This window comes from Phocoena phocoena, chromosome 11 (genome assembly GCF_963924675.1).
Source record: "Phocoena phocoena chromosome 11, mPhoPho1.1, whole genome shotgun sequence".
Lineage (NCBI taxonomy): Eukaryota > Metazoa > Chordata > Mammalia > Artiodactyla > Phocoenidae > Phocoena > Phocoena phocoena.
This window is the reverse complement of record NC_089229.1, coordinates 57681968-57709824: the sequence shown is the minus strand read 5'-3', so window position 1 is coordinate 57709824 and position 27857 is coordinate 57681968. Positions and strand designations below refer to the sequence as shown.

The following is a 27857-nucleotide window of genomic DNA, read 5'->3' as shown; positions in this document are numbered from 1 at the left end:
CCGCGCTGCAGCGCAAGGGGCGGAGAGGCAGAGCGCCGAGAGAGGACCAGACGCCCAGGTCTCCCGCATCCCGGTGCCGCAGGAGCGAGGAAGCGCGCCTCGGCCCTGTTCCCCAGCCTTCGTCCAGGCGCCCGCCGCGCCTTTCTGAGCCCCAGAGACCGAGCACCTGTCCTCCGCCTGGGCCTCAGCTGAGCCCCTCTCCCCCGGAGCACATACGACCCCTGCAGCAGAAGTGCCCCAGCCCCACACCGGCGACCACCATGGCCGAGACCAACAACGAATGTAGCATCAAGGTGCTCTGCCGATTTCGGCCCCTAAACCAGGCCGAGATTCTGCGGGGGGACAAGTTCATCCCCATTTTCCAAGGGGACGACAGCGTCGTTATTGGGGTGAGTGCCGCCCCTGGAGGGAATTTCGGAGAGGGGGCGGGAGGCTGAATCTTTTCCCCTGCCGAGCCTCAGCCCCTGCCTGTCTCTGCGCCCTCTCTCCACCGCTCATCCTCCATCCTTTTCGCCGCAGCCCCTCCTCTCCCTGCATCAGGATGGCTGGGTGTGGCCTGGCCAGGCCGGCGGCCGAGTCTCTGCAGAGCGAGAGGGGGCTACTTTCCCGCGATCAGGGGACCGGGTTCCCCTTTGCTGCACTCTGCAGCGTCCCCACCCCTAGAGCCAGTCCCATGTTTTTCTGATGTTTTCCTTCTTCCCTAGGGAAAGCGCATCTTCCCTTTGTTATTGGCTCAGATCTCTACCCCTACCTCCCAGGAAGGGGGAGACTAGTGGATGGGCTAGATGAGAGGTGGGCAGTCCAGGGTCTCTGCGGAGGTATAAATGAGAGTGGACTCTAGGATCAAGGCCTCCATCATTCCCTGAAGTAGTTACAGCCTGGACTTGGGGGGAGGGCACAGGTCTGATGAAGGGTTTTCAGAGAAAGAAATATGTTGGTGCCACACCCAGTTTGGTGGGGGAGCCTCTGGGTCCTAAGGAAATGTCTGCCTTTCTCTCCCAGGTACAGTAGGAGAAGGATTTCAGACCCCCCAGCTCACCCTAACAAATAAAAATAACCAAACCCTGAGATCCTAACAAGTAGTTGCGTATTCATCCTTTCTCTTGATGATCCAATAAAAAGTAGCAAGCCATCTCCTCTACCTCATCATGACAGCCCCTACCCATGGAAGAGACCTTGTTAAGAAGGAGAACTAGTATTTACTGTGTGCTTGTTACTCTACATATATTATTTAATCTTCAAAACAACACTCTGAAGAAGGTATTAATATTTCCACTTTACAGATGAGGAAATTGAGGCCCAAAGAAGTTGAATGACTTTCTCAAGGTCACACTGTTAATTCACGGATCTGAACCTAAATCTGTGACTCCAAAGCTCACGTCTTTCCTTCTGTATCACATTGCCTCCACGGTTTTCTGTTCTGGGCTTTTATCTGTGATGGCTCCAAAGGAATTCCTAGGGAATTCCTCACCTACCCCTCCTTTCCTAGATTGGTTGGGACTGTCAGGCTATGGGGTGAAAAGATCTGGGGTTCAGTCCAATAGGGAGTCGGGCTTAAGGGGTGCTGGGCCAGGAAACTGTAGCCAGTTTGAGAAGGGAGAGGCCCATATAAGGACCATCCTCAAGGTCAGGGGCACTTCTTATGTGTCTTTCATCCACAGTGCTTGGCACAGAGCATGCTTGTTAAAAGAATGAAGGAAAAAAAAGGGAGGGAGCCTGGGCCTTCTGAATCAGTGAGATTGGGACTTTGAGTAAACATGCCTTAGGAAGAGACTTGCTTACATGTCCTGTCCCTAAGGGCCCTAGTCCATCACCAGGCTCTCTCACCCACACTATGGACTCAAATGGGTGCTTTCACCCTGTGTGTGTGCTTATGTATGTGTGTGTTTGCCACATAGAGAGGGCCCCTGCTTCTCTTTGTCTCAGGGACGTTAGACCTTGCAGTCTGGTCAGTCTGGCTAGGCTAAAATAATGCCTGGATCAACCCTCGGGGCCTCTTCTCTGAATAGTCTGGACAGTGGGCGTTAGCTGTGAGAGTTAGAGCTTGAGGGCCCCCTGAGACATAAAGGCTGAGAAATAGGAGAAAGGTAGTTACGGAGGAACAAATCCACAAAAGGCTTCCACTTTTAAGGCTAGCTTCCTTGCTCTGGGTTTTTTAGGTAAATCTGAACCAACTCCTTTAGGCTCTCTGGGCCATCCATCCTGGCACGGTGGGCGCAGGGCATGGGGTGATGTTGGGAGGAGTTGTGTTGATCTGTCTGATTTGCCTAGCTAAACAGGAGAGACATGGTGGAGGTTGGGAGAGAGGAGAGATGAAGAGAGGCCCAGGGACCCCTGCCAATTCAGATTGTATCTTACTCCACAGCTGTTTCTTCCTTATCTGTTTTGCCTGATGTTTGCAGGGCTGTACCTTTGTCTCGCTCTGTATCTTCCCATGCCCTAGCCCTTCCTGTCAATCTCTTCTGCCAAGATAAGTGCTTATGGGGGGGCCATTTTGTCTCAGGCAGCATCCTTGGAGCTTGCCTTCCCAGCCTTTCTATATTCATTCCTTCTTCCGGAGGATGAGGGCTATAGGAGAAGTGATTTTGAGGAGTGCCTTGAGGGTCCCAACAAGGGAAAGAAATCTCCCATTCCCTTTCTTCTGTCTTCCTCTAGCTCCCTTTGGGGACCAGTGTGTGGGAAACTGAGGAATTCATGGAGCAAGCAGCTTCAGGATGTCTGGGAAGGTGAGGGCAGGATGAAGGTGGGAGAGGCTAATCTCTCCAAGCCCAACCCCTGCTCCTTTCTCTGGAGGCTCTCCTCTCTGCACTGCGGCTAGCTCTGGGCTACAGAGTCCCTAATGTTCATGGGCTTTTTCTGCTTGGCAAAATGTAGGAGAATAAGCTGGGAAGACAGCCCTGTGAGCCTTATCCACACCGCCCCCCCATGACTTCTCCCAGGAATCTGGGGGATGGAGCTTTGCCCAAGTTAATGGCCTGAGTCATAGTAGAAGGGTGTCTGGGTCACTGTCTGTGTGTGCTATGTACCTTGTTTTGCTCTTTGGGTCACTCAGAATCCACTGTGACTTTTTAAGTGGACCCATTTAAGTGTCTCTCTGCCTTGGTCTTGGTGGGCAGAGTGCCTGCTGTCTGAGCTGTTGCATCTATACCAGACACGACAGCAGGGAAACACATAACCTCTCCGCGCCGCCCCCCCAATTTCCTCTGTCCCTCCCCTTCCCTTCCTCCCTCCCTCCCTCCCTCCCTCATTCAAGTATCTACCACATTCTACCTCCCTTAGGTCTCCTGATGGTTAAGTGCGTTCTTAAGGAGGCAGAAAAGCAGGGTCACCAAGTACCTCATTTGGAAGAGCCAGGTTGGGACCGGCAGGATTATTGGAACAGGGTCAGTATTGTTTGAGGTGGCTCAGGATTCCTTTGATGTCTGAAGAGAGGGAGTAGTCTCCCCTTAGCCTTGGGCGAGTCTGTAAAGGAAAATGGAGAGGGGAGGTAATGTTCACTGTGGCCAGTGTCTCTCCAGCATTACCATGGCAACAATCCCCAGGGGTGTCACTATGGAAATCAGTCCTGGTGCTCTGAAGTTCAGCCTCTACCAAGTGCTTTAGCAAAGGTTGAAAAGGTTGGTCGTCTTTGGACCCCTGATCTTAGGCCCTCCCATTAGCTTTAGTCAGCACACACAGTGGAAAACTCCAGAAAGTGCTGGGAAACACAGTTGAACAGGAGACAAGGTAGCCTGAAGTGGGTCAGAGGAGAACAGAGTCCTGGGTTGGGGGACTCTGAAGAGAAGCCCTCTGGAATAGGCACTGAGGAGCGCTTAGACTGCTGTGGGTGGAGACATAGTGGAGCTCAGAGGCATTCCTTGAAGGTGGAGGGTCTCCCTGAGTGTTTCTAACCTAACAGTCTTCTAGTCCCTGACTCTGTACTGGGTCACAGAGTCTTGGATTATTACCTGGAGGTAGAGATGGTGAGGGAGGCTCCTTGGAGAGGATGGGTGGGAGAACTGCATTCTTCTGAAAAAGGGGGTGAGGTTGCCAAAAGGGAGTGATGAAGGGCTTTAGCTCTGTCCAGAAACATTTGGAGAAATGCCCACATGGAGGGGGGCGGGTGGGGTAGGGGAAGGAAAAGCCACGATAAGGATCTGACGCAGTGTTGGTATGTCAGTTCTGGGATCACTTTGGCAGTGTGGGTCTGAAATCAGATTGCTTGGGTTTGAAACCTTGCTCTACCATTTCTCAGCTGTTTGGCTTTGGGCAAGCTACCTTACCTCTCTGAACCTCAGTTTTCGCATCTATAAAATGTAATAATAATAGTACCTACTTCCTACGATTGCTGTGAGCATTAAATGAGATAATGCATATAAACTTCTTAGCACACTATGACAGGCACATAATAAACTCCCAATAAGTGTTAGATGTTATTATCATTTTATATGTGCTGTCTCCACACAAGCTAGCCTTTGACACAACTGGGCAGTGGTTAACATTTTCCCCTCTTACTGGTTGTTTCATCCAAACATCCAGGTCCCTAGTATCTTCTTGCTCTCTTCTTCCATCAATATCTGTGCTTCTTCAACAAATATTTACGAAGAGCATCCTGTGGGCCAGGGACTATGCTTGATGTTGGGGATTTAGAGGGAATCCCTGCTTTCAGGAAACACTTGGTCTACACAGTGATCCAGGCTGAAAAGTGGCCTGGGCAGAGTCCTGGGAGGGGGCATCAGAAATGGCTTTTGCTAACTGTACGTACACTTCCCCAGATTCTGATAAGAAATCTCCCACAATGTACTACCGTCTGACTTAGAATAAATATGTGTCATGAAAGATGTGAATAATGGTGATGCTTCCCATGTGAGTAGTCTAGAAGTGGAAAAAGTGGAAAACCGCTGGTCTAGTTATTCTCATAAAAAGATCTGACAAAACGAATTCACCATGGCTGTAATCAATAGAAAATTAAAAGACATTTGTACTTCAACAGATATAAAAATCTTAAGAAATGAACTAGATTTGGGACTCAAGGGCTCAACTGAGAGTAGGGAAGTGGTAGAAGGCCTTCCCAGAAACCCTAGAATTGTATCCATGGCTTTCTCTGCTCACGAGATTACTAAGTGCACCCATTTTTAGCTCTTGGATATTTTTTATCCTCATGGTTCCGAGAATGCCACCCTTCCTCCCTCTCTGGTCTCTTCCTTCCTCCCAGCCTAGGCTGAGGAAAAGGAGTTCCTCGGGCAATAATTGCCTTCAGCACTTGGAGAGCGCCCTCCATTTCATTGAGTCCACAGCACCCTCTGGAATCCTGTAACTGGGAGCGTTAGAGAAGAGAGAGAGAGAGTTAATCCCCACGTTCCCAGAAGGGAAGAAGGGAGGGGTGAGGTTGGCTTGAGAGTTCTGTTTAATCCCCTTTGGCTGCATGCCTGGCTTCAAGAAGCACGGATAGACATCATTGGTGGAGAAGAGGTGAGAGTCACTGGCCTGAGATGGACATGTTTTGTTTGTTTCTATTTCTTGGCCACTGGATGGGAGAAATATTGAGTTAGATTACAATTCAAGAATCAAGGATCAATTATAGACTAAAACAAATTGAAAGAAAGATATTACCACTTAGAAGGAGAGGCGTCAAGGCCACATAAAATCTGTTTATTGTAATACTGTATGATTTTTTATTCTGTGTAATAAGAATTTTACTCTTTGTAATGAAGTGTAATGATGAACGGTATAGATAAAAAGGGTGAAAAATTCACAAAAGTCCTATGAACAATTCATAAACTCACTCAAATCTTAAAAAAAATCAAGGTAGATTTTTCTTTAATAATTCTAAACATAATCATAATCTGATTACAACACTAATATATTTTAATTGTTGACAAAGTTAAAAACAAAGAAAATCACATAGAAGAAACTAAAACTCACTCAAAATCCCACCCCCCCAAAAAATACTGTTAACAATTTGATGTATTTGTTTCCAGTAGTTTTTTCCTGCATATATACATATAATAATTTTAATAAAAGTGTATCATAAACTATATTGTTTTGTAACCTGTTTTTTCACCAACAAAATATCATGACTATTTCACCATCGTTAAATATTTTACATAATTTTATTTATTAAAAAAACTAAGTTAATTTTTTAATGTCTTACATGCACATGTGACAAAATTCAAATGATATAAAAAGATATACAATGAAAAGTAAGCCTCCTTCCTACTCCTCTTTCCTAGCCACCCAGTTCCCCTTTCAGAAGGCAGCCTTATTGCCAGTTTCTTGTGGATCCTTCTAAAAGAATATCATACATTTACAAGCAAATACATATATATATGCATGCACTTTGTTTTAACACAAATGATAGCATACTATACATTTTGTTCTGTACCTTGCTTTTTTTTTACTTAGCAATGAGTCTTGGAGATCCTTCTATATCAGCACAGAAATATCTATCTCATTCTTTTTAACAACTGTATAATTTATTGTAGGGATATGCCATAATTTATTTAGCCAGGTCTCTATTGATGGATATGGATATTTAGGGTCGTTCTAGTCATCTGCTATTACAAACAATTGAACGACCCTATGTATATTTAAGGGCCCAGCCAGTGCAATGCATCATCAAACTATTTTTGGCCACTGCATGCATGTGGGATCTTAAGTCCCTGACCAGGGATCGAACCCATGCTCCCTGCAGTGGAAGCATGGAGCCTTAACCACTGGACCACCACGGAAGTCCCATCGTCAAACTATTTTATTTCGGCCACTTTGATAGGTGAAAATGCTACTTCATAGTCTTAATATTCATTTCTCTTATAAACAATGAGGTTGTGCGTAATTCATATTTTAAGAGCCATTATCACATCATTTTGTGATGTGATATTTTATGATAGCACTTACTGAGGTATAATTTACATACAGTGAGTGCACAAATCTTATGCAAACAGCTGGATGAATTTTATAACATATTTTGACACCTGTGTGACCACCACCCAGATTGAAATCTAGAGCATTTTGATTGCCCCTGAAAGCTCCCTTTTGCCCTCTTCCTGTCAATATTACCCCAAGGCAACTGCTACTTTGACTTCTATCACTACAAATAAGTGTTGTTTATTCTTGAACTTTATATAAAAGGAATAATACAGTATGTGCTCTTTGAGTTTCAGTTCTTTCACTCAACTCGTTTTTGAGATTTATTGGTGTTCTATTATGACATCATTTTATTTTTTAATTAAAAAAATTTTTTTTGGAGTATAGTTGCTTTACACTGCTGTGTCAGTTTCTGCTGTACAGCAAAGTGAATCAGCCATATGTATCCCCTCTTTTTTGGATTTCCTTTCCATTTAGGTCACCACAGAGCACCGAGTAGAGTTCCCTGTGCTATACAGTAGGTTCTCATTAGTCACCTATTTTAGACATAGTAGTGTATATATGTATGACATCATTTTAAATAGCAGCAAAGAATAAAATATATGTACATGCCGTAGTGTAATCAATTCCTTGTATTAGCCAGTCCCCTAAATGTAACTCCTTTCAGTTGTCTTCAATTTCTCATTATTATAAGCAGTGTTGATAATAAACATTCTTGTAGCTAAATATTTGCTACAAATATTTCCCTAGTACAAATTCTTAGGATTAGAATATCTGGGTCGATGGATATGTACAATCCAAGGATTTTGATTATGCATTTTTGAATTGCCCCTTAAAAGTGTGGATGTACTGTCCTACCAGAAAAGAATAAGCATGCTCCTTTCGAAGAAGTTGTACCCCCTTGAGCCTTCATCTACACTGCATATTACAATTAAGTTTCTGTTTTCCAGTTTCATAGGTGAAAAATGATGTTACGGTTTTTTTCTTCAGAAAAGTTGATCATCTTTATGTTTATTGAACATTTGTATTTCTTCTTCTGTTGTTAGTACCTAACTCTTGTCTATATTTTTCTGGTTAGTTTTGTCCCTTGTCACTAACTTATGAGAGTTCTTTATGTAGTAAGAATATTAATATCTTTGTTTAAATTTTTTTCTTATTTAAAAATTATGTATTTTCATTTTGGAATAGTTTTAATCTAAGTCAACAACAAAAACTCCTAAAATCCCACTGTCCAAGGATAGATACTGTTAATACGTTTTTCTGTGCAAGCTATACATATATACATATATATAATTTTTTTACAGACATGAAATAATCCTTCATATACTCTTTTGTGTGTGTTTTTTTATACTGCATACTATTTTAAAAACCACTTTTTTCTTAAAATTATTTTGTGCGTAACTTGTCATTACACATTTTTCTGTAACATCACCTATTCTATTTTCTTTTTTTAATTTCAAAGCAATATGTTGTCATTGTAAAATATTTACATATCACAGAAAAAATGTAGTAAGCATAAGTTCCTGTCATTCTGCTCTCCAGTCATAACCACCATTAACAGATCTATATACAGTCTTCCGTATCTTTTTTCTAAGACTGTTCTATCCATATGCTTTTTAAAAATGTATAATCACATTATACAAATTGTTTTTATTTCTTCACATGATCAATCTTGGACGTGTCAATATATGTAAACCAACCTTGCTCATTTTTTTTTTGCGGTACGCGGGCCTCTCACTGTTGTGACCTCTCCCGTTGCGGAGCACAGGCTCCGGACGCGCAGGCTCAGCGGCCATGGCTCACGGGCCCAGCCGCTCCGCGGCATGTGGGATCTTCCCGGACCGGGGCACGAACCCGTGTCCCCTGCATCAGCGGACTCTCAACCACTGCGCCACCAGGGAAGCCCCAACCTTGCTCATTTTAATGGGGGTAGATTATGGAGGAATCATAACCAATATCTTCTTGATGGATGTTTGAATTGTTTCTAGTTTTTCTTGGATACAAACGGCTGCAGTGAACATCCTTCTACACACATCTTTAAGTGCTTAAGCAAGTGTGCTACACACATAAAATAAATTCCTAGCATTGAAATCGCTGGGACAGAGTATGACCAGCATGGACTTTTAAATATTTAATAGAATTGTCCTCCAGAAAGCCTCTATCAGTTTACAGTACTCCCTTAGTTGTAGAGAGCACCTTCACAACTTCTTTCTCTTTGTGGATTCTGTTTTTTGGGCTTCAGAATCTTTCACCACAGAGACCAGATAAAATATTCCAGGTAGATATTTATCATAAGCCAGATTTTTAAAAAAATTTTAATGTTAAAAAATATTTATTAGTATAAATAATATTTTCCTTTTTGCAGAGAAGTAAAAAGAAGGAAACAAAATAATACACTATCGTCTCACTCTCTTTGGCATTAATAAAACAAGACAAAACAAAACACTTGTACATGGTTTAAAAATGTAAACTTTCCGGGATACAGACTGAGAAATGAAAGCCTCCTCTCTCCCAGTTTCTCTCCCCCAAATAACCACTGTTAATACTTTTATATAATTCCTTCTGGAAAAAAATTCTACACATATTGATGCAATATTGTAGATATACCTAGACCCACATCTTCAGCTTTAGCCAACTTTTATGATTTCATTTTTTGAACCACAAAGACTGTTTATTTGACACCAATAGCATATATCATAGTAAAAAGGAAACCAGTGATCACAATTTAATGTTGTTTGGGGGATTCTAAGATAAAATAATAAAATAAGTGGTATTAACAGTGGAAAGAAAGAGACAAAACTATTACATGCATATGATTTCATACTTGGTAACTCAAAAGACTGAACAAAGAAGCTAATAACATTAATAAGATATTTTATAATGTGATTGGATAGAAAATGAATAAATTGAAGGACCTGTTATGTCCCAGGATCCAAAAATACACCTTATAATAAAGTATGACTTTTCTTAATTAGTTAAAACGTGTCTCCCAAACTCTGGTGTCCATAGATCTGAAGGTTTACATATCAGTTGAAGAAAGATGGACTCTAGTAAAATAATTTGACAACTAAGTCATAGTCTATACCGAATGACGGGAAAGCACGACTGAGTAGTTTGTCACTTATGATGGAGAACAAGCATAGTCGCATTTAATCTTACCAGAGATCTTCCCTTTAATATGACTAGATAGCAAATATATTCTGTTTGGCTCCCTGGGTTGTAAATATTTTGTATCTTTAGCATTCTTATCAGCACATGTGATTTATAACATATTATCTGAATTAAACAAAGTACTTGGAGGTCTGAGTGACTTGCTTCACAGTTTCTCTTTACTTAAAGCTGCTTCCCTAAAGGGAGATCTATATTTCTTTTTTAAAAAATTAATTAATTAATTAATTTATTTATTTATTTTTGGCTGCATTGGGTCTTCATTGCAGTGTGCGGGCTTCTCTTGTTGTGGAGCACGGGCTCTAGGCGTGCGGGCTTCAGTAGTTGTGGCTCACGGGCTCTGGAGCGCAGGCTCAGTAGTTGTGGCGCACAGGCTTAGCTGCTCCGTAGCATATGGGATCTTCCCGGACCAGGGATCGAACCTGTGTACCTGCATTGGCAGGTGTATCCTTAACCACTGTGCCACCAGGGAAGTCAGAAACCTAGTATTTCTGATTTCATGTATTCTTTTCACAAAGAGAGAGCTTGTGTTAATATTTCCACAACAGCTCAGTAGTTCGGTATTTGTGTATTTCATTTACACAATAGGCAACATACTATACATCTGTCCCTAACTTTGCATCTTTCACTTAATACATCTTCAACGCCTTTTCATATCAGGACATGTGGATCTACTGAGGAAGATATTTTTTAACTTAGTGGTAGATTTTTTTTTTTTTTTTTTGCGGTACACAGGCCTCTCACTGCTGTGGCCTCTCCCGTTGTGGAGCACAGGCTCCAGATACGCAGGCTCAGAGGCCATGGCTCACAGGCCCAGCCGCTCCGCGGCATGTGGGATCCTCCCAGACCGGGGCACGAACCCGTGTCCCCTGCATCGGCAGGTGGACTCTCAACCACTGTGCCACCAAGGAAGCCCCCAGTGGTAGATTTTTTAATGTTAATATATTGTTCTTCACTCTCCACAGCCTGTGGCCCTCTTGTCTTTTCCCATTTGGCTTCCCAGGCTGGGGGTCTGGGATGGTGAGTGCTAAATCATCACACCAAGACTGAGATCCACTCATGCAGTCTCGCTGTGTGACACTCCTCAATGACATTCTACCCCACAGACACAACTCCTGATGTCAGTACTAAATTTTAGCTCTCTTTGGTTTCCCTCATCCCCATAATTGTCCATGTGTACAGAAGGTTGAAGAACGGGTGCCTTTTCGGGTGTTTCTCCTCCCTCATACCTGCCTACTGATGTCTGCCATCTTTTTTTTCCATTCCAGGGGAAGCCATATATCTTTGACCGTGTATTCCCTCCAAACACGACTCAGGAGCAAGTTTATCATGCGTGTGCCATGCAGATTGTCAAAGGTAATGAATGTATTTTTAGAATGTATTTTTTTCAGGCTCCTCATTCCCTACCTCACTTCTCTCTACCAGTGTTCTTTCTCTGCCATCTCTTCAGATGTCCTTGCTGGCTACAATGGCACCATTTTTGCTTATGGACAGACATCCTCAGGGAAGACACATACTATGGAGGTGAGGGTTCTGACTTTTATGGGAATGAGGAGCTGGGAGTGTTAATAGGAGGCCAAGGAATCTCAGTAGGGAAAGATCTAGAAATTGAGGGCTGCCTGGTACAGAGGATGAACGGAGGGCAGCGTTATAGTGGAAGTTTAATGGAATCCCTTCAGCCTGCTGCAGTTCACCCTCCTTTCCACTACTCCAGTTTTCTTCTTTTCACCTGGAAAAGCAGCAGCAATGAAAGTCCAGAGAGCTGCTCAGTTCCCTCCTCCTTCCACTAAAAGGTAGTGACCATCCCCTAAGTTAAGATAGTCTTCTTAGCAGCTGTTATCTCTGTATTCATCTGCATACCTCCAAGTTGTCTGATCCCTCCTGAGCCCAGCCTCATTCCAGAATACCCTTACTCCCCAGGGAAAGCTGCATGACCCTCAGCTGATGGGAATCATTCCTCGAATTGCCCAAGACATCTTCAACCACATCTACTCCATGGATGAGAACCTTGAGTTCCACATCAAGGTGATCAGGGCATGACCGCTGGGCATCCTCTTATGGGACTGGGAGGGGAAGATCTAGTATGAACACACTGAGATCCTGGCGCCCCAACTTATTCTCCACCGTGGTTACCTAAGTTCTTCTCTGCCAACATAGTCTCTTCTGCCCTTTCTCTCCCACCACCACAATTTGAGTGGGTTGCGTTAGCCTGAGATCCCTGTATCAGATTTAAGATAGGCCCTCTTCACTTCATACTTCTCTTTTCTCCCCAACCAGGTTTCCTACTTTGAGATTTACCTGGACAAAATCCGCGACCTTCTGGATGGTGAGTGGTGTTTAACCCCAGTGGGTGGGTAGGGGTGAGGAGGGCAAGGAAGAGAAAGATCACATTGCTTTTGGGCTCTTGGGTTTTGGTACTGTTTGGTGAGTGATGCAGCAGGCACACAAGGACACACACACTTGTACTCATGTCCCTTGCCTCCACTCACCAAGAATTTCCCCAAACCGAAAGGGTCAGAAGATGAGCTTAGATGCCCAGGCCCACATATAAACAGCCTGAGTCTAGCTGCAGCCCTGGGGCTGGAATCCTGCAGGAGGAAAAACAGCCTTCAGCGCGTGCAGGGGGTTTAAGCTTCACAGGGGAGTCTTCCTCCCTCTTGCACATAGAAGAATCCACCATCCGAGTAGACTGCAGCGTGCAGGGGTTGGGGTGGTGAGGGGCTGGAAGTGCTGGCTTTGCTCACCCTGAATTGTCTTGATTCAGTGACCAAGACAAATCTGTCTGTGCATGAGGACAAGAACCGAGTGCCGTTTGTCAAGGTGAGAGTGGGGATGGGACACCCAGGTGGGGCCAGTGTACTGAGAGTGCAGGTGTAGGAGGACGGTAGACCAAAGGCCCACCCAGAAGTTGGAGGGCGGACATCCTGGTGGGGTGAGACATGCCAAGGGGCTGGGGAGAGTCCGGAGCCCGGGAAGAGGCACCATCTGGAGAGGTCATTTGGTCACTGTGCAGGTAATTTAATTTGCAGATCAAAGTGCATGGGTCACTGTCCATTTGCCCCCTACAGGGTTGTACTGAGCGCTTTGTGTCCAGCCCAGAAGAAATTTTAGATGTGATTGATGAAGGGAAATCAAATCGTCATGTGGCTGTCACCAGTGAGTGGGGAGACAAGGGGATCTTGACCGTGGGGTCTGCCTCTCCTCTGTGCCCTCTGGGGCTGAGGGACGCGGAAGTGAGCAAGGGAAGGCTGTGTCCTCCAGAGGAGGAGGGACGCTTGTCTGTGTGACCCTGAGACCTGCTGCCGGGGAGACTAGTCCCGACGGACACCCCCTCTCTTGGTGGGTGGAGGCAGTGGTCCGTGGAAGCCGGGGCTGAGGGCTTCCGTTCCGCAGGGCGTGGTACAGGGACTGTTTCACCCTCCCTCCTACAGACATGAATGAACACAGCTCTCGAAGCCATAGCATCTTCCTCATCAACATCAAGCAGGAGAACATGGAGACTGAGCAGAAGCTCAGTGGGAAGCTGTATCTAGTGGACCTGGCAGGGAGCGAGAAGGTTGGGGGTCCTGTCGGGGTGGGGTGGGCAAGGAAGGAAGCCTTGGAGGGGGGTGGCCTTTCTGTAAATCAGAATAACTTTCTTATTGAGCTAGAATTCACACACCATAAAGTTCCCCCTTTTAAGGCGTATAATTCAGTGACTTTCAGTATGATTGGCAGGTTGTGCGTCATCACCACTAATTCCAGAACATTTTCACCACCTGTTGACAGTCGTGCCCTCTTCTCCCCTCCCCCATCCCCTGGCAACCACTAATCTACTTTCTGACTCTGGATTTGACTTTCTGGACATTGCACATAAATGGAATCGTATAACGTGTGTGTGTGTGTGTGTGTGTGTGTGTGTGTGTGTGTTGAGGTCTGTAGCAAGAGTGTTTAGGGGAACAGAGGAAGGGCCTTCTCTGTCCTGTTTCCCTCTCCCCGTCTCCTTGGACTAAGCCACCTTACGTGGAGAAGAGGTGGGGAGAGCCCACTCCCTCTGCAGCCGCTCACGACATACTCACCCCTTCGTGCCCTGGTAGGTCAGCAAGACTGGAGCAGAGGGAGCTGTGCTGGACGAGGCCAAGAATATCAACAAGTCCCTGTCAGCCCTGGGGAACGTGATCTCTGCGCTGGCTGAGGGCACAGTAAGTGCTCCTTAGGTGTCCGCAGCCCTCAAGCCCCACCCCATCTTCTGCCTTCTCCTAATGCCCCACCTCATCATGCCAATTCATGGGTTGCTCTGCCCCTAGTCAGCACCACCGTCCCTTCTTTATTTTTATTTTTTTAATTTTTTTGGCTGTGCCATGCAGCTTACAGGATCTCAGTTCCCTGACCAGGGATTGAACCCGGGCCACAGCAGTGAAAGCCCGGAAGCCTAACCACTAGGCAACCAGGGAACTCCCCCACCATCCTTTCTGATTCCCCCGTTGAATTTTGTTTTCTGATTTGCGGCCTCTCTCTTCCCCCAGAAAAGCTACGTTCCATATCGTGACAGCAAAATGACACGGATTCTCCAGGACTCTTTGGGAGGAAACTGCCGGACAACCATGTTCATCTGCTGCTCACCGTCCAACTACAATGATGCGGAGACCAAGTCCACCCTGATGTTCGGACAGCGGTCGGTGGCAGGGTCCCCTCACTCCCTGCCGCAGCCCCTGCAGCGCTCTCCCCTCAGGGTCTTGTGAGCCTTAATGGAGGTCTCATCTCTTCGTTCTCCTCTCCAGGGCAAAGACCATTAAGAACACTGCCTCCGTGAATCTGGAGTTGACTGCCGAGCAGTGGAAGAAGAAATATGAGAAGGAGAAGGAGAAGACAAAGGCTCAGAAGGAGACGATTGCAAAGCTGGAGACAGAGCTGAGCCGGTGGCGCAGTGGTTAGCAACGGGTCCAGTGGGTGCAGGGAGCCAGAGAGGGCTCCTACGATCTCCAAGGGGGGGCTGCGTTTCCGGAGGGGTGCAGTAGAGCAGTCATGAGAGAAAGCGAGAGCGGCTTGACTGCCTTTACCCCCACCCCCCGAAAGATTGACGGTCCATTTGGCAAGAGAGATGGAGGCCTGGAGGTCTCCGCATTGTACAGTGAGGGAGGAAGGACCCTCGGATGCAGCTGTCCCTTCTCCCATCCCTCACCTTGTTCCACCCCTTTGCCAGGAGAGGACGTGCCAGAGACGGAGCGCCTGGCTGGGGAGGATGCTGCCCTGGGAGCTGAGCTCTGTGAGGAAACGCCCGTGAACGACAACTCATCCATCGTGGTGCGCATCGCGCCTGAGGAGCGGCAGAAGTACGAGGAGGAGATCCGCCGCCTCTACAAGCAGCTTGATGACAAGGTAAGGACAGTCGGGCAGGGCACAGAGGTGAGAGCCCAGTGGGATGGTAAGTGAGGGATTAAAGAAGTAGATTATCCTGCCGTTTTTCTGATTTTAAAAGAGATGAATGTTCATTATGGAAAATGTGGAAGATAAATAAAAATATGTAGAAGAAAATTTAAATCATCTCCTCCCACCATTCAGAAATAAAGCCATGCAATTGAGATTATACTGTATATGTAACTTTGCATCCGATTTTTTCATTCCTCATTATATAATGAGCAATTTCCTACTTTGTTAACAATTCTTCATAAAAGTTTTTAAAATAGCTGCCTAACAGTCCATTTACCAGAATGTATTTAACCGTTTACTTATTTACAAGCCTTCTAGGGTTTTTTGTTTGTTTTTTTGTTGGTTGGTTGTTTTTGCTATTATAAATCGCTCTGAAATGACTATCTTTGTCTCTTGTGCGTAAGACTTTGCTTTGGAATGATTTGATTAGAGTGGAGCGCTAGAGTGGGATTTCTCAGTTAAAGGATATGAACATTTAAAGGCTTTTGCTGTGCATTGTCAAGGTTATACCAACTTCTAGGAAGAAAGGGATTAAAAAATGAGGGCAGGGGTCAAGGAAAGAAGCCGAGGGAAAGACCCCTTTCTTTTTTTAGGATGTGGAGTTTCTAAATCAAAGCCTAAACTAACTGGATTTGTATCAGGATCCACGTGTACCCCAACCCTGTAAGTCTACACTGGAAGGAGTAGCTCCCTTCACCCCGCCTTTACCCCTTTTGCCTCCAACAGGATGATGAGATCAACCAGCAGAGCCAACTCATAGAGAAGCTCAAGCAGCAGATGCTGGACCAGGAAGAGGTAATGGGAAGGAGGGCAAGACACGAGAGGAGAGGGTTGTGTGTTCATCCCTGAAAGGCATCAAAAAGACCTTTTCCTGATAAGATGGAAGAAGGGGCATTCTGCTTAGGGCTGAGTCACCCTCCAAGACTATAGAAATCTGGAAACTTAATTGGGGTTTTGCTTAAAGCACGGATGCCGGAGTCTGGGTGCTTCTTCATTCTGTTGCCCTACTTCTGTGAAGCGGAAAGCCCACTTCCTCTTGACTCTTGCTTTGGCCCTTGCTTCTCTCCTAGACCTATACCTGGGTGGGGGGCTCAGCTTCCCCAGACCAAGGGGTCGTCGAAGTGGTCGCTGGCAGAGGACTTCCTCACGTGGCTCGCCCCTCCCTTGCAGTTGCTGGTGTCCACTCGAGGAGACAATGAGAAGGTCCAGCAGGAGCTGAGCCACCTGCAGTCGGAGAACGACGCCGCGAAAGATGAGGTGAAGGAAGTGCTGCAGGCACTGGAGGAGCTGGCCATGAACTACGACCAGAAGTCCCAGGAGGTGGAGGAGAAGAGCCAGCAGAACCAGCTTCTGGTGGATGAGCTGTCTCAGAAGGTGGTGAGTAGCCGGCTCGGAGCTCCCTGGCCTCAGAACATCCTCCACATCCAAAGGGACCTCTGCTTCCTGATGGGGCAGGATCACGTTTGCACCTTTGCACTGCCGTTCAGTGTGTCGTGGGACACTCCCCCATCACGCCACTGCACTTGGCCCTTCTGACCCCTCTCTCTTCCAGACCCTTCTGCAGGGCTTGTGTTCTCTTCATCGCAGCCATCAGGGTCATGCATGAAGGGAGAGGCCTCCGCCTGGGCTGGGGAGGGGAGCAGGAAGATGGCGATGGGATGACCTGAAGGGCTGTCCCCAGGCCACCATGCTGTCCCTGGAGTCTGAGTTGCAGCGGCTACAGGAGGTCAGTGGACACCAGCGAAAACGAATTGCTGAGGTGCTGAACGGGCTGATGAAGGACCTGAGTGAGTTCAGTGTCATCGTGGGCAACGGGGAGATTAAGCTGGTGAGTGGAGAAAGGGGCGGCAGCCTTGTTCAGGTCATTCTCGTTCTGGGCACTGGTGGGAGGTGCCGGTGAGACAATCCAGGTCCTCAGGGATACTGGGAAGTGGGGTTGCCAAAGATCCAGGAAACACGCCTGCAAACTAGACACAGGAAAGCAGGTAGAGGTTTGCATAGACTCAACTGAAATACACAGTCTAAATCCACACACCAACTGAAATTCACATTGCTGAATAAAGAAGCAGTGGAGATGTGCTTATAGCAGGATTTGGAGATGGGAGCACACAATTAGGAATGATATATGCAGATCTGTGGCAGTGACAGTGACCCATCTGGGTGATCAAGCAGGTCAGTTTGACTACAGAATATCCTATTGCTCTACAGGATGAAAGAAGGTGACTGTCAGAATTGGATCTTTAAGCACAGAGAGAGGGATTTAGTGTGAAATGACAGGTGATACAGAGCTGCTAGAAGTCATCTGGAACATACCCGTCCCACCCAAGTCCCTGTGTCTCTGGGTGTGTGTGCCTGGGGGCTAGGCCAAGTAGAAGGAAATGGATAAAGGGCTTCCGGGCAGCAGAGAGGCACCTCCTCCCTCCCTTGCTCTCCCACAGCCGGTTGAGATCAGCGGGGCCATCGAGGAGGAGTTCACTGTGGCCCGACTCTACATCAGCAAAATCAAATCCGAAGTCAAGTCTGTGGTTAAACGGTGCCGGCAGCTGGAGAACCTCCAGGTCGAATGTCACCGCAAGATGGAAGTGACTGGGCGGGAGCTCTCATCCTGCCAGCTTCTCATCTCCCAGGTGAGTGCGGAGGTCCAGAGCCTTTGGGTGCCATGGGAGAGGACGGGCAACTCTGTGCTTATGGGATAACTCCTAGCACCCACGTTTATGTCAAGAGCCTAGGGTCAACTGAAGTCAAGGACAGAAGAGCTGGGGGGAAGCATGAGAGGGTCCAGGCTAGATAAGTGAAGGATCAGGGGATACTGCCCTCTGATCCAAGAGGGTCTAAAGGACCGGTCTCCAGAGGAATGTCCCTCGACCCTGCATCTCCATGGGAGGTGTAGCAGGAAGGGAGGATAGCTGGAGCTTATGGAGGTCTGCACTGCCTGGAATTGGGTCCTTTGCTGCATCCATGTTCTTCCTCTCATGAACCCTCACCCCACCAGCATGAGGCCAAGATCCGCTCCCTGACGGAATACATGCAGAGCGTGGAGCTCAAGAAGCGGCACCTGGAAGAGTCCTATGACTCCCTGAGTGATGAGCTGGCCAAGCTCCAAGCCCAGGGTGAGGCCCTCTTAAACGTCCAACCCCCCATCCTGGGATCTAAGATCGCAGAGGGGACAGGGAGGGAAGGTGACAAACATCACAGGAAACCACCCAACAGCACACCCACCAAAGCATTAGACTGAAATCGTGGAGTCCAGCTCACATGCTCCTTAGCACGCTCTTGCACGTAGCTCAGCTTCCATGAACCATAAACCCTGCATTGTTCTGTGTCCCTGCTGTATGAAATTGGACCATCCTCACCCAGAAGAACATCCCTGTGGGCCCATTCTGGGTAGACGTGCCTTGCTCTGCCTGGAGCTCTGGTCACAATGTGAAGTTCTGTCTGGAGGAGGTAGGTCTGATGTAAGCTGTCTTCCCCTCTCTCCCTCAGAAACTGTGCATGAAGTGGCCCTGAAGGATAAGGAGCCAGACACACAGGACTCAGAAGATGTGAAGGTGAGTGGGGAAGGCGTGGGGAGGACCGGAGCCCAGCAGGGCTGTGCTGGTCCTCACTGAGCGGGTGTCTGAGAGTCTAGCTTTGAGCTTGGGGTGGGGTTGTTTGCAGAAGGCCCTGGAGCTGCAGATGGACAGCCACCGGGAGGCCCATCACCGGCAGCTGGCCCGGCTCCGGGACGAGATCAATGAGAAGCAGAAGACCATTGATGAGCTCAAAGAGTAAGAGTTCCCCAGGGAGGCTCGTCTCCACCTGGTCCCCTCCCCTTGCTGTGCCTACTCAGATGCTCCCTCTTGTACCAGGATCCGGTTCTTTAACTTCCATGTGTCATTCCCCTGACAATGACACGACTTTGCAGCCCAATTCCAGGAGGTACCAGGAGTGAGGACTAGTCCCTACCTGCAAGGCTATTCTGATTAGATAGCTCAGGGCCCCTCACCCTGTCATGGAAGCAGTGGCCTGAGTCTGCCTCTGATACCCGAAGGTATAGAAGAAGGAAAGTGTTTGAGGAGCTGGGCTTCCCTTTGCCTCTTGCTGACGTCTTTTTGTTCTCCCCAATACCTCCTTGCCCCCCACAGCCTGAATCAGAAGCTCCAGTTAGAGCTGGAGAAGCTTCAGGCTGACTATGAGAAGCTAAAGAATGAAGAACATGAGAAAAGCACCAAACTCCAGGAGCTGACGTGAGTGACGGGTCTGCCTGCAGACCCTACTCAGACATACTGCAGAGGCAAGACACAATCTAGATGTGAATATGGTGACCACAGGAAACAAGTGCCTCAGAAGAACAGTTTGATGGGGTGGGGAAGGGGGAAAAGGGGAGGCTTCTGTTCAATATTAGCAGACACGGAAGGATGTGGGGGATGTTTTGTGACGTGTAAAAAGCAGGTTACAAACAGTAGGAATGGTATAATCCCATAACAGTTATGTGGGATATGCATGCATGGAAGAGTCTGGAAAGATGGACACCAGAATGTTCCCGGTGGTTTGATCTGTAAGTAGTAGAATCATGGGCTTTTTATGGAACTCATTTACTTATCTTTGTTTTTTCTTTTCTAAGTTCTGCACTGTGAACATGGGTAACTTGTGTAATATATAATAATAAAATATAGATCAAAGGAATGGAGGAGGGAGGAGAGAGGGAGGCAGGGAGGCCCTGAGGGATTCTTCTGTTTCCCTCTTCCTCCAGATTTCTGTATGAGCGACACGAGCAGTCCAAGCAGGACCTCAAGGGCCTGGAGGAGACAGTTGTGAGTGGTTTCCTTCTCTGCCAGGTTAACAGGGTATGGGTGGAGGGCTTCAGTTCTTCCTCCCGATTTCTTCCTAACCCCATTCCTCCTTGCCTTCTCTGCAAAGTCAGTCTGTGGCATGATCAGGATGCACCTTTTCCTGAAGGATGAGTGACTCATTTGTCTAGAGAGACTGAAGGGTCCAGTAATTTTGGAGGGGGAACGGTGACTGGGTATTTGGAGGACCCCAATTTTTCATCATTGTTTCCAGGCCCGGGAACTCCAGACCCTCCACAACCTTCGCAAGCTGTTCGTTCAAGACGTCACGACTCGAGTCAAGAAAGTGAGTGCCGTCTCGGGGTCTTCCCAGCCGCCGTATCCTCCCCCTTTCCCCAGGCTTCTCCAGACCCTGTGGCCTTCAGTGGGGCTGGCTTGACCTGGTCTGGGTGGGACCTGATTGGCCTGAAGACAGCCACACCTTTCCCCTGCCTCTGTCTCTCATCAGAGTGCAGAAATGGAGCCCGAGGACAGTGGGGGGATTCACTCCCAAAAGCAGAAGATTTCCTTTCTTGAGAACAACCTGGAACAGCTTACAAAGGTTCACAAACAGGTAAGAGTGAGGGTAAGGGGTGAAGAGAACTCTTGAGGCCGAGAGCCTAGGATACCTAAATCTTTGGAGGCCCTTGGATTTAGGAAAATCTACTTGCATGTTTTCCTTACTTTTCCCTTTTCCCTTTCCTACAAATCCCTTCTTTATCCCGTATTTGGTTCCACTTTTACCTTGTTCTTGGTTCTATGCCTGTTTTCCCTTTCCCAAAGCTCCCAGCCTGCCTCTGCTCAAAGTGGAATTCCCCAGGCCTACGCTGTTGGAGGGAAAGGTTGAAACTGATAGAGGTTTCAGAGGCATGGGGCCGTGACCGTACACAAGGGATACTGGTCAGACGTTAGCCAGAGACAGAGAGCAGAGAGACAAGAAGTCAGGAAGCTGGGCTTTCTCTCATGGAGAGGACTCCCTCTGCCTAGGCCTGGGGCAGGCACACAGGGCAATTACATGATGTCCTCAGACGGCCCAACTGGACCCTGGTCAGGGCCAGTGAAAACTCCTGTGTATTAAGTTGCTGCCTCTCTATCCCCCTCCTTGCTGCTGCGGTTCCTTAGGTGGAAGACTGGGTTTCAAAGGTATGGGGTGGGGAGGTGGAAGGGGCAGTCCAAAGGAGTCAGGACAGGAAATGTTTGGTGCATACATAGCAGGAGCACCCTGGCTAGTGCCAAATAGCTGAGCCTTGAAGACAGATGCAACAGACTGTCAACTGGCTCTTTTAACTGGCTCTTTTAAAAGAAGGGAGTGAAGCATAGGTTAGGGTTTAACTGACTTGTAAAATAAACCCTAACCTATGCTTCACTCCCTTCTTTTCGAATCTACCTTAAAATTCGTTTTAAACTCATGTTCTCATTAAACTACAGCTTAAACTTCTTTTCTTCCCAGTGCCATACCCAGCATATATAGTAAATACCCAGTACATCTTCTAATTTTTTTAAATAATGAAGAAAATCCTAGAACTGTGGCCCAGTGGTAGTCCACAGGGTTTATTTATTTTATTTTGACCTACAGAGGGCTTTAGTACCATCTTTCCCCCTTTACCTATTATAAAACAGTGTGAACAACATTATAGAAAAGTTGAAAGGGAAGAAACATTTGTAATTGGTTTTGTCATTCTTTTTAATTTCTGTGTTCATTTTCCTTCTTAATCCAAATGCATATTACATTGCTTTTTTACCCCAATTTTTTTCATTGTAGTAAAGTACACATAACATAAAATGTATGACCTTTAATCATTTTAAGTGCACCATTTGGTGGCCTTAAATCCATTTGTAATGTTTTGCAACCATCACCACCATCCCTCTCCAGAGATAAGTCTTTTCATCCTGTAGAACTGAAATTCCATCCCCATTAAATAATAACTCCTCATTCCCTGCTCCTCCACCCACTGGCAACCCCCATTCTACTTTGTCTCTATAATTTTGACTACTCTAAGAATCTCACCTAAGTGGAATCATCTGGGATTTGTCCTTTTGTGACTTGTTCATTTCACTTAGCATAATGTCCTCCAGGTTCATCCACATTGTGGCACATTTCAGGAAATCACAGGCTGTTTTCCTTTTCCCCCATGAAGGGTCTGCCTCTGTTCTAAGTCTCAAAGACCAAAAGCTACTCACCTATAGGAGAGAGGACTCCTAATATCCTACCTCAGGGGACACAAGACTAGAAAGGAAAACATGAGTGATGTAGAAACCTCTCAGTCAACAGAATCTTAAATAGCCAGGGCCATAACCCTATTACAAATTAAGCTAAGTTATTGTCACAGCAAAACATTGTTTATAATCTGTAGATTGTCCAAAATTAAAGGGACAATTCTCCCAGTGTTCCCTGCTGCACTGATTTACCTGGTATCTTCCAAGGCCGGCTCCTTCTGCAATTTGTAGGGCCCTAGTCATTGTGTGAAACCTTGTAAAAAGATCAGGAAGTCTTTTCTGGATGCAAGGTGGTTAATACCACGCTGTAGCTTAATTTAAATGGGAAGAGGGACAGCCCAGGAAATCCTTGAACATGAAGGTAATGAGCACAAATGTTTGTGAGACTTCAAAACATTTTCTTTCCTTCCTATGGGGCGGCCATGTGTGTGTGTGTATCTGTGTCTGTGTGTGTGTGCGTGTGTGTGTGGTGCGTGGGCTCCTGTATTCCAGCTTCTCCTCCTGCTTTACACTGCACCTAACCTGCACTCAACACCATCTCCACCCTCCAAACTGCTACTGTGCTCTTGCTGCCTCGCCCTGTGCATGCCCACAGAGCCATCTCTGGGGGAGGGGGAGGGGCCTCATTCCCATGGTTGCCCTGGGGCTGTTGGTCTGGCACCAGCTGTGAGATATTGGGGGGTTGGTGGTGTTTAGGCCAGGAGGAGACTGGAACTCTTGCTCTCCCAAGAGTTCTGGGCTACAGAGGAGTTGGCATGTTTTTGCTGCCTAGAAAATGATGGAACTTTTTAATGCCTGACCACCGTTTGCTAAAGGGAGAAGGAAAGAACTGGCCAGAACAGCAATTAGGTAAAGGGAATGAGGCCTTTGGAGGAAACCACATGGTCTCCACCTTCCCTGACATGACTTTTCCTTATTCTCTCCCCCCCACCCCGCCCCCCGCACCCCCGACTCCGCTGCCTTGTTCGCCTCTCTCCCCGCCTCTTCGCCGGGGCTCGTCCCACAGCTGGTACGTGACAATGCAGATCTGCGTTGTGAGCTTCCTAAGTTGGAAAAACGACTTAGGGCTACGGCTGAGAGAGTTAAGGCCCTGGAGGGTGCACTGAAGGAGGCCAAGGAGGGCGCCATGAAGGACAAGCGCCGGTACCAGCAGGAGGTAGACCGCATCAAGGAGGCCGTTCGGTACAAGAGCTCCGGCAAACGGGGCCATTCTGCCCAGATTGGTGAGTGGGGAGTGGGCGTCAGCAGGCGTACGGGAGGGATCACCACCTGGGGGAACCCAGCAAATTCCTCAGTGTAACCCCACCCCAGCCTCACCCCACCACCACTACAAAACAGTAGAAAAGTGAATTACCTTACTTGCAACTCAGTTCAGCTCTAGCTAAATGACCTTGCAGGACAACTGCAAGGTAACAAAGAGCCTCTTCACGGTCATTTTCCTTTCTTTGCCGCAGCCAAACCCGTCCGGCCTGGCCACTACCCAGCATCTTCACCCACCAACGCCTATGGCACCCGGAGCCCTGAGTGCATCAGTTACACCAACAGCCTCTTCCAGAACTACCAGAATTTGTACCTGCAGGCTGCACCTAGCTCCACCTCAGACATGTAGTGAGTGACCATGGGCGGGCTGAAGTCCCAACCCAAGGCTCTCTGCACCCTATAAGGCATAAGACTGGGTTAATTACTGGGTGAGACTTAGTTCTTTTCCTAAGTAGCTTCATGTCTAACCCTTTCTCAACTTCACACCTTCGATTAGAAGGTGGGCATCTGCCCTCCCAGCCTGAGGCCATGTTTGTTGTCCTCTGGTCTCTGGGGATGGGAGGGGTGGATGGCTTCATCCCTGAGGGTGAGTGTGGATCAGTGGTCCTCGGAATAGTGGAAGGTGGGTGCCAGAGGTTGCATCTCTCTCCTCTGCTCCATCCAGCTTTGCAAACTCCTGTACCAGCAGTGGGGCCACGTCTTCTGGAGGCCCCTTGGCTTCCTACCAGAAGGCCAACATGGACAATGGTGAGTGAAAAAGATGGGTTACCAGCCTGTGGGATCCCCAGGGCAAGTTGAAAAGTATCAGAAAAGTAAGTGACCCTGCACCTACAGCTCAAACACTGCATCCCTTCAGGGTCTTGGACGCTTAGAAGTGGATTCCTCTGGTCACGTGCCTGTCCCAACCCTTCCCTTCCCTTCCCCTTCTCCTCTCCTCTGTGAGGGCTCAGGGAGGCTTTTTCTCAAACAAAATAATGATGCAGCTTGGGGTAGTTGAAGACGAGTGCCACAGACCCAGATGGCAGCTATGTTGCCAAGACACTTACCTTTTTCTCCAAGGGATTAGGATGAGAGAGGGTTTGAGGAGACCGTTAGTAACACGCAATCTCTCTTTTCCTTCTTCCAATCTTGTGTTCTCCATGATGTTCTCTTCAGGAAATGCCACAGATATCAATGACAATAGGTACGCCGGTTGCCACTGCTCTTGGGCTCTCTGGGTGGGACCAGAAGAAATGGTTACATTTCCCTCATGCCTTACTTAGAGGTTCGCTGGAGACTTTGGGGAAAGGAGGAGGAAATGAGAACCATTCTCGCCATCACTGTGTTGTCCAGGAGGTCCAGTCACCCCCAGCCTTGGTGTAGAACACTGTCCCCGCCTCCAATTCTCCCTGTGGCTCCTCCCCATGCCAGCTATGGGGGCTGGGAGAAAACGCCATGGACGTCTGATGACCTGGGTTTCCCTCCTACTTTGGGGAACTTTGTGACCTTGGGCAAGTCAGCTCTATCTCTCTGGCCTTGATTTGCCCTGTATTCCTGCCCTTCATTATCTCACAGGGATGCTGAGAGAGCAAAGTGACAGGAATGCTGTCATTTATACGGAGCTGACAATGCTGTGATTATGCTGGGTCTCTTCTTCCAGGAGTGACCTGCCATGCGGCTACGAGGCTGAAGACCAGGCCAAGCTGTTCCCTCTCCACCAAGAGACGGCAGCCAGCTAATCTCCCACACGGGCTGCTGCATACCTGCACTTTCAGGTAGTTTCAGGCCGCTTCCTCTGACCAGCCTCAGGTTGCCTCCTTTCTTGCCCTCAGCTTCTTTGTTTCTCCTGCTTTTTTTAAAATCATCTCAAAACTTTTACTATATAGTTGTCCCTCAACTCCTGCTGTCCCCTCCCAGGGGCTACATCAGAACTGCCCGGTGTCCCCTAGGCACTGGCCTCCCCTCCCCCCTTGTGCTTGGCCGTAGTGGGAACCACAGTACCGCCTTTATGCCACTAGGGGTCGCTGCAACACGTCAAAAGAAGTGGGCAAGGGCAGTGTCCATCTAGAGCCGCAACACAGGTCACAGAACCTAGTGGTTATTAGGAGACCTTGGGAGATCTCTGTGTCCTATACTCCTCATATCTGTATATGTCACCAATGAGCTTTAGCAAATGCCCCAGGAAGTCTAACTTTTTGTTCTTCTAGCTGCTGTATCAGTACTCCCCTCCAATCTTGCTAGTGGAGGTGGAAAACAGCTGTGTGCCCACCTCCAAGCCCCACCTTCACCTCTGTCCTGGGTCCTCTCCCCTGTTCCCTGTGCTCTCCTAGCAGCACAGGCACCTTCCTGGTTCTTGTGTGTCACCAGGCTTCTTGCCAGGTTGCTTTATGGCTCAAAACGGGCACTGGGATCCTGTTTTATTGTCCACCTTGGATCCTTGGAGAACGAGAAACGAGAGAACATGGCCAGTCTCCTAGTGGGCGGCATCCAAGCTGAGCCCTCTCCAGGGGTTTTCCAGAGTAATAGGCCAGGCACACGTAGGCAGAAAGGCATGAGAAGCAAGCAGTGGGAATGGGGGAGGGAGAGTTAGGGAAGGCCTGTGGGTGGAGGAGCAGGAGATGGCAGGGTGGCGTCTGGCTGTTGATATCAAAGGAACAGGACTGTAAACCCAAGCTGGTACAGATGCCACCCTGTTCCTCTTCAGTGACCGGGCTGCAAGGTGGTTCCTCACAACCTCTTTCTCTTTCTTCCCCAGTTTCTAAGAGGGACTGAGGCCTCTTCTCTCAGCATGCTGCAAACCTGTGGTCTCTGATACTAACTCCCTTCCCCAATCCTTGTTGTCCGACTGTACTGTGTATGATGTCTTCTCTTACTCTGTATCTCTTTGTACTCTGTATCTATATATCAAAAGCTGCTGCTATGTTTCTCTCTTCTCTCTGTCATACTCTCTAGTATCTAATGATGTATTTAGCAATTTCTAAGCATAGTATACCCTCCTCATTTGGGGCCATAGGGAGGAGGGTCAGTGTTTCTTCTTCCTCTCCTATATGCATCTCTCACACTGAATGGTGTTAGTCACAGAGATGATAAAAGGAAAATGGGAGCTAGAGGGCTGTGATCCTTCACAAACACACACACACATGCACGTACACAAAGCCTTAAGCAGAAGAATGTCTTGGCGTCATGAGAAGATACAGAAATAGACTCTTTCTCCCTCTTCTTCCACATTTAGCACAGGGGAGGGTGAAATGGAAGGACTGCTTAAATTATACGGTGAATTTTCTTCAGACACCCCTCACCCCAACGGAGGGGTTCTGGGTGTGCACCTCTGCCCCCCGAAGTCTGCCTTTTGCCTCCCTCTTCCTGTGCCCCCTGGACAACCAAGAACATGAATTGCTCAAGGGACCACTTCCCTTTCTCCTCAAAACTCCTTTTGATATTCTCTACCCCGGAGCTCATGACCAGAACCCAAAGCTGCTTAAAATTATTTTGAAACATTGAGGAGGCCAACCCATTTCCAACAATCTGTCAAATGGTTGCTCATCTGTCCACGGTGAAAGTTATAGCCAAGCGTAAGCAAAATGAGTCCTTCTTTGGCTTTGGGGGTAAACAGACTGGAAAATTCCTAAGTATTTTTTTGCCACAGTGATGGGCTGGATTCCTTTCTCTGTCCCATATTGGGCTGCATGTTCTTCCCGTCTCCACCTTTTGGTTTGGGGGCTTCCAGTTCATTGGCAAAATAGGTATCTCGAAATGCCTTCCTTTCAAGCTGGAGCCTGACTTTTCCCCGATGATACACATTAAAAAATGTTTTTTTCCAAAAAGAATTCCCTCTGTAATGTCCTCATCTGGTATTAAGTGCACTTTAAAGAAAAGGGCAGGGCAGATTTTCCAGAGGTGGAGGAGCCCAAGGGCTTGACCCAGGGGGCACCCCCACTCCCTATGGAATTGACAGGACTATTGTTTTGTTTTCATATCCTGTCCTACCACATGGTGCTAAGGTGGCTTTCCAGGTAACTGCAGGGATGTAGAGTGGAGGTCACAAGCCAGTCCAAATCAAGAAATATAACCTGGTGTCCAGATAGCCAGTCTTATCTGGGTTGGAAGAACAGGGTAGCAGGGCAACCCATCACCTAGTTTCTAAGTCAGGAAAGAAAGCTCAGTGTGAGT

The 27857-nt window shown here is 47.5% G+C and overlaps 1 protein-coding gene across 3 annotated transcripts; it reads left to right on the top strand.

Moving 5' to 3' along the window:
* The first annotated feature begins 35 nt into the window (after nucleotides 1-35).
* On the top strand, nucleotides 36-25462 carry KIF5A (kinesin family member 5A). 3 transcript variants are annotated; one of them, XM_065887630.1, is made up of 29 exons: nucleotides 261-389; nucleotides 8897-8899; nucleotides 11283-11370; nucleotides 11465-11538; nucleotides 11935-12039; nucleotides 12292-12340; nucleotides 12779-12834; nucleotides 13083-13170; nucleotides 13446-13570; nucleotides 14091-14195; nucleotides 14520-14668; nucleotides 14775-14923; nucleotides 15197-15372; nucleotides 16150-16218; nucleotides 16594-16800; nucleotides 17105-17251; nucleotides 17862-18050; nucleotides 18416-18533; nucleotides 18907-18971; nucleotides 19081-19190; nucleotides 19548-19649; nucleotides 20156-20216; nucleotides 20467-20538; nucleotides 20701-20805; nucleotides 23455-23671; nucleotides 23903-24056; nucleotides 24373-24455; nucleotides 24864-24891; nucleotides 25348-25426. In XM_065887630.1, exons 1-29 carry the CDS (start codon nucleotides 261-263, stop codon nucleotides 25424-25426), a joined length of 3102 nt encoding a protein of 1033 aa, XP_065743702.1. The 3 variants fall into 3 exon arrangements, with proteins under 3 accessions (XP_065743703.1, XP_065743702.1, XP_065743704.1); XM_065887631.1 differs by lacking the exon at nucleotides 8897-8899 and having other exon boundaries at nucleotides 36-389; nucleotides 25348-25462; XM_065887632.1 differs by lacking the exons at nucleotides 8897-8899; nucleotides 11283-11370; nucleotides 11465-11538; nucleotides 11935-12039.
* Nucleotides 25463-27857: the final 2395 nt, after the last annotated feature.